Raw genomic sequence first — 5,521 nt, 5'->3', positions numbered from 1 at the left:
AATTTGATAGAACACTCCCAATTTTGACCATTTGTTGTCTGTTTGACAGGAATGCTTCTATCCAGTTATGCAGGTGTCCAGAGATACCGTAAGATTTTAGTTTTAGGAGTAGTTTGTCATGTACCACTGAATCAAAGGCTTTACAGAAGTCTATGTAGATTGCGTCTATTGCTTTGCCCTGATCGAAAGTTGTGTAGTCCATATGTTTTTGCAGTGTAAGAGTTGCAGATTACATGATAGTTTTTTCCTAAAACCAAATTGTTTATTAGAGAGTAGGTTGTTTGTCTCTAAGTGGAGGATGATGGATTGGTTAATAATTGATTCCATGACTTTACAGGTGACGCAGCATAAGGAGATTGGTCTGTAATTTTCAACTAGGCTGGGGTCTCCCTTTTTGAAGATGGGGATGACCGTGGCTTGTGACCATAGTTTTGGCAAGGAGCTGGTCCTGAAAGATTTTTCAAAGATTATGCTTAGAGGTTCGGCTATGGCAGTGGATAGCTTTTTTAAGAAGTAGGCACACATTCCGTCCGGTCCAATAGATAGGGATGGTTTTAGATTGCGCAGTGCTTTTTCAACATTGTCTTCTGTAAAATCGATATGTATTAGATCATTGTAGTTGTCTGTGGTTCAACTAGGAAATACTGGGCATGATCCATGGCTGTTTACAAATACTGAGCCAAAGAATGTGTTAAAGAGGTTGGCTTTAATAGTGTCGTCGTTGCAGTCTTTACCATTAGGTCCTTTCAGGGGTGGGATGGACCTTGAGTCTTTTAGTTTGTTGTTTACAAAATTGTAGAAAAGGCGGGTGGAATTGGTGCATAGAAGGTTTTCTTGTTTAATGTGATAATTGGTGCATTCAGTTTTTATCTGGTAGCATAGATTTTTGTATCGGCTTTTGAAGTTGGCAACGTGACCAAATTTATTTTTCCGCGAACGTACTTCAATCAATCAGAATAGAGCTTGAAGGGACCCTGGAGGTCTTTTAGTCCAACCTCCTTGACTCAAGCAGGAGACCCCATACCATTTCAGACAAGTGACTGTCCAGTTTCTTCTTAAAAGCCTCCAGTGATTGGGCACCTATAACTTCTGGAGGCAAGTTGTTCCACTGGTTAACTGTCCTGACTGTTAGGAAGTTTCTCCTTTATTCCAGGTTGCTTCTGTCCTTGGTTACAATTTCCATCCATCGCTTTTTATTCTGTCTTCAGGTGCTTTGTGGCAGCCCCTCAAATACTGGAAGACTGCTATCAAGTCACCCCTAGTCCTTTTCCCTAGACTAGAGATGCCCAATTCCTTCAACTGTTCTTCATATGTTTTTATTTCCAGCCCATCTTAGTTTCTCTTCTTTGTACTTTTTCAAAAACAATAAAAGCAATAATCCTCAAAATAGGAGAAAAATTGAATAGATCATCAAGTTGGTCACCCTTGACAGTTAGCGACCATGTAAATAGATATTATAGATTCAGGATTTTATTTTAATTCATTATTTTATTCTATTCTATTTTATTTTATTATGCTGCTCATCCTTCCCTCCCTCCGTCCATATACAGGTAGTCCTCAACTTATGACCACAAGTGAACCCAAAGTTTCTGTTGCTAGGCGAGTCAATTGTTAAAAGTGTGTTTTGCCCCATTTTACAACTTTCCTTGCCACAGTTGTTAAGTGAATCATTGCAGATGTTAACTTAGAAACATGGTTGTTAAGTGAATCTGAGTTCCCCATTGACTTTGCTTGTGAGAAGGTCACAAAAGGTAGCTCTGGGACATTGCAACCATCATAAACACATTGGTAATTGCCAAGTATCTGAATTTTGGTGATTCTGCAATGATATTAAGTGTGAAAACAGTCATGTCATATTTTTCAGTGCTGTTGTAACTTCAACAAGTCACTAAACAAACGTGTAATTTGAGGACTTGTAAATATTCCAACCAATATTCAGTCTTGGTTAGTTTCTAGAAGCGGAGCAAACCTAAGCTGTAAATATTGGGATGGCCACTAGAGGGCAGAGAAAGGTTTGGATGTGTTTCTGCTGCCCTCTAGTGGCCAGCCAGGTAATTTCAAACAATGGCCAGTAGATCTATTTTCACTTGTGCCGCTCCAAAAACCTTATTTTGGGCAGAAAATTCACATGTACAGTATTATTGCATGGTCTGTAATCATTAAGTCACTAATCTGGAGGTGGCACGCATTTTTAAAAATATATATATAATTATATATATAAATATATATAATTAGAAAGTAAGTGCATCCATGACTAGAAGACTAAAATAAACAAACTCCATTTCCCAGAAGCCACCTCACCTACTCCAAGGCGCTCTCTCTCTCTCTCTCTCTCTGTCCACCGCTCGTTCCCACAAGCCTCTGTTTCCTTAACCCCTTTCTGGGAAACGGAATTTCCTTGCTAAGGAGGAAACCCAGCCGCGTCTAGGCAAAGCCCTCGCTTCTTGAAACTACCCTTCCCGAAAGCCCTCACGGCAACACTCTACCCAGCCTCCCTTTATCCTTCCCTCGCGCGCCCGCGCCACCTCCCTTTCCCTGCGCTTCTTGGGAAATGTAGTGACGAGCGGCCTGCCGGCTTCGAACGTGGGCCGGCGCGCGCGCGCGTCCAGACTACCAATCCCGGCGTGCCTTCGCCCGGCGGGAAGGCCCTCCATTTTGTTTTCGCCTCAAGAGGGCTCAAGATGGCGGCGGCGCCGGTAGTTGAGGCGGCGAACGGCCTGTCAGAGCGGAGGCCTTGGTAGTCGCGGCGTCACCGCCGTCATGGACCTGCGCCTGGCCGTGTACAACGCGGCTCGGGAGGGGAAGCTGAAGCTGCTGCAGAAGCTGCTGGGCGGCCGCGGCCGGGAGGAGCGTCAGCGTCTGGCGGCGGGCCCGGGCGGCGCGGAAGGCCCGCCGTTGCTGATCGCTTCCCGCCACGGTCACCGCGAGGTGGTGGAGTACCTGGTGGACCACTGCGGCGCGCGGGTGGGCACGGGCGGGTCGGTGCGCTTCGACGGGGAGACTATCGAAGGGGCTCCGCCGTTGTGGGCCGCCGCCGCCGCCGGGCACCTGCCGGTGGTGAGGAGCCTGCTGGAGCGCGGCGCCTGCGTCAACCAGACCACGCTGACCAACTCGACGCCGCTGCGGGCGGCCTGCTTCGACGGGCACCTGGCCGTGGTGCGCTACCTGGTGGGGGAGTGCGGGGCCGACCTCGAGGTGGCCAACAGGCACGGCCACACCTGCCTGATGATCGCCTGCTACAAGGGCCACACCGACATCGCCCGCTACCTGCTGGAGCGGGGTGCCGAGGTCAACCGCCGCAGCCTGAAGGGCAACACGGCCCTGCACGACTGTGCCGAGTCCGGCAGCCTGGAGATCCTTCGCCTGCTGTTGGCTGGCCAGGCACGGATGGAGCGGGATGGCTACGGCATGACCCCGCTGCTGGCCGCCAGCGTCACCGGGCACGCCAACATCGTGGAGTTCCTCATCCGGGGTGCGCTTGAAGTACCCCAAAGCCAGGACGCCGAGGAAGAGGAGAAGGAGGATCGGGAAGAAGAGGAGGAGGAGGACGATGAGACGGGTGGATCCCACGTCTACTGCACCCGAGAGGCCGCGGTGGAGGCGTTGGAGCTGCTGGGTGCCACCATGGTGGACAAGAAGCGCGACCTGCTAGGCGCCATGAAGCACTGGTGCCGGGCGATGGAGCTGCGTCTCCGAGGAGGCGAGGCCCTCTCTAAGGCGGAGCCTCGGCAGCGGGTGCTGGCTTATGACTACGCCCAAGAAGTGAGCAGCATGGAGGAGCTGGAATCGCTCATCACAGATCCGGATGAGATGAGGATGCAGGCTTTGTTGATCCGAGAGCGTATCCTGGGACCGTCTCACCCGGATACCTCGTATTATATCCGCTACCGGGGGGCCGTTTACGCCGATTCAGGCAACTTTGAGCGGTGCATTAACCTGTGGAAGTACGCCTTGGACATGCAGCAGGGCAACCTGGAGCCCTTGAGCCCCATGACGGCCAGCAGCTTCCTCTCCTTTGCCGAGCTCTTCTCGTACGTGCTGCAGGACCGCTCGAAGGGCGCCTTAGGGACTCAGCTGGGTTTCTCTGACCTCATGGTGGTTCTGAGCAAAGGGGTCCGCGAGGTCGAGAGGGCCCTCCAGCATCGGAAGGACCCGGTGGCCGACGCTTCCCCGTTCACCAAAGCCTTGGCCATCATCCTCCACTTGGTCTTTTTGCTGGAAAAAGTGGAGTGCGTTCCCGAGCAGGAGCACCAGAAGCGCCAAACCATCTACCGCTTGCTGAAGTGTCACCCGCGAGGCAAGAACGGCTTCACCCCATTGCACATGGCGGCGGACAAGGACACCACCACGGTGGGCCGCTACCCGGTGGGGAAATTCCCCTCGCTCCACGTGGTGAACCTCCTGCTAGAGTGCGGGGCCGACCCGGACAGCCGGGATTATGACAACAACACCCCGCTGCACGTGGCTGCCCGGAACAATTGCCCCCTCATCATGACCGCCCTAATGGAGGCAGGAGCTCACATGGATGCCACCAACGCTTTCAAACAGACAGCCTACGAGCTCCTGGACGAGAAGCAGCTCACCAAGGCCATGATGCAGCCTTTTAATTATATCACCTTACAGTGCCTTGCGGCCCGAGCGCTGGATAAACACAAGATCCCTTATAAGGGTTTTATCCCTGAAGAGTTGGAAGCCTTCATTGAGCTGCATTAGCCAAGGAGGACTCTCTACTCCCTACCGGTCTCTTCCTAAACCTGCTGGGACTGGCAGGGAGGGGACTTGGATTCGCAGTCTTCCTGGGGTCTGGATTTGAAAAGCTTTGGTTTGCACTTGGCCAGGTTATGTGGTCTCCGTCTTGCTTCTGTCCAGCCCCTGACATGGAGAAGTCGTCTTTTGCCCAAACGCACAAGTGGCCTCACTATCTGGGATCTTCTTGGGTAGATGAACAGGCTCTACTGCAGTGTTGCTCAACTTTGGCCACGTTAAGATAGGTGGACTTCAACCCCCAGAATTCCCCAGCCAGCTATGCTGGCTGGGGAATTCTGGGGGTTGAAGTCCACTCTTCTTAAAGTGGCTAAGGTTGAGAGACACTGCCTTACTCCTCTATGGATCTGTCCCTAATCTGTTTTTGAAAGTCCCCTCATATTTTTTCTCTCCCTGGCCTTCCAAAGCCAAGGAGTTGGATTTAGCCCCCTTCTCACTTTACATTAATTGCCCCAACTGCCCCCCCAAAAATTGGCAAGATTCAGCTTTCTGGAACTTTTCTAGGGCCCCCAAGAAAACCTCCAGGGCTGACCCATTGCTCCAAAGTTCCTCCAGTCTTTTTTTCAGTTTTCCCCATTTTTTTGTGTGTGTTCCTGTGAGAAGGGGGGGAAATAAGGGGCTGGCGGATCTGATTGTGTGACCGGCTCAACGGTGGCCACGTGCGAGATAGATGAATGTTTTGCATGGCCTGCTTTCAGCTTGCATGTTGGTTGAGCTTTTTTAAGTTCTTCCATTTTGCACCCTTTTGGAAGACTTA

General features: G+C 51.2%; 1 protein-coding gene across 1 annotated transcript; it reads left to right on the top strand.

Annotated features, from left to right (window-relative positions):
• Window positions 1-2,664: 2,664 nt before the first annotated feature.
• FEM1A (fem-1 homolog A) lies at window positions 2,665-4,842 on the top strand. Its single transcript, XM_087952785.1, has one exon. The coding sequence runs from the start codon at window positions 2,761-2,763 to the stop codon at window positions 4,711-4,713; it is 1,953 nt and encodes a 650-aa protein (XP_087808911.1). The 5' UTR covers window positions 2,665-2,760; the 3' UTR covers window positions 4,714-4,842.
• Window positions 4,843-5,521: the final 679 nt, after the last annotated feature.

This window comes from Notechis scutatus, chromosome 1, assembly GCF_049901735.1.
Source record: "Notechis scutatus isolate UNSWTSFEM ecotype Mainland chromosome 1, rNotScu1.2, whole genome shotgun sequence".
NCBI lineage: Eukaryota > Metazoa > Chordata > Lepidosauria > Squamata > Elapidae > Notechis > Notechis scutatus.
The sequence above is the reverse complement of the archived record's forward strand: the minus strand, read 5'-3'. Positions and strand labels throughout refer to the sequence as shown.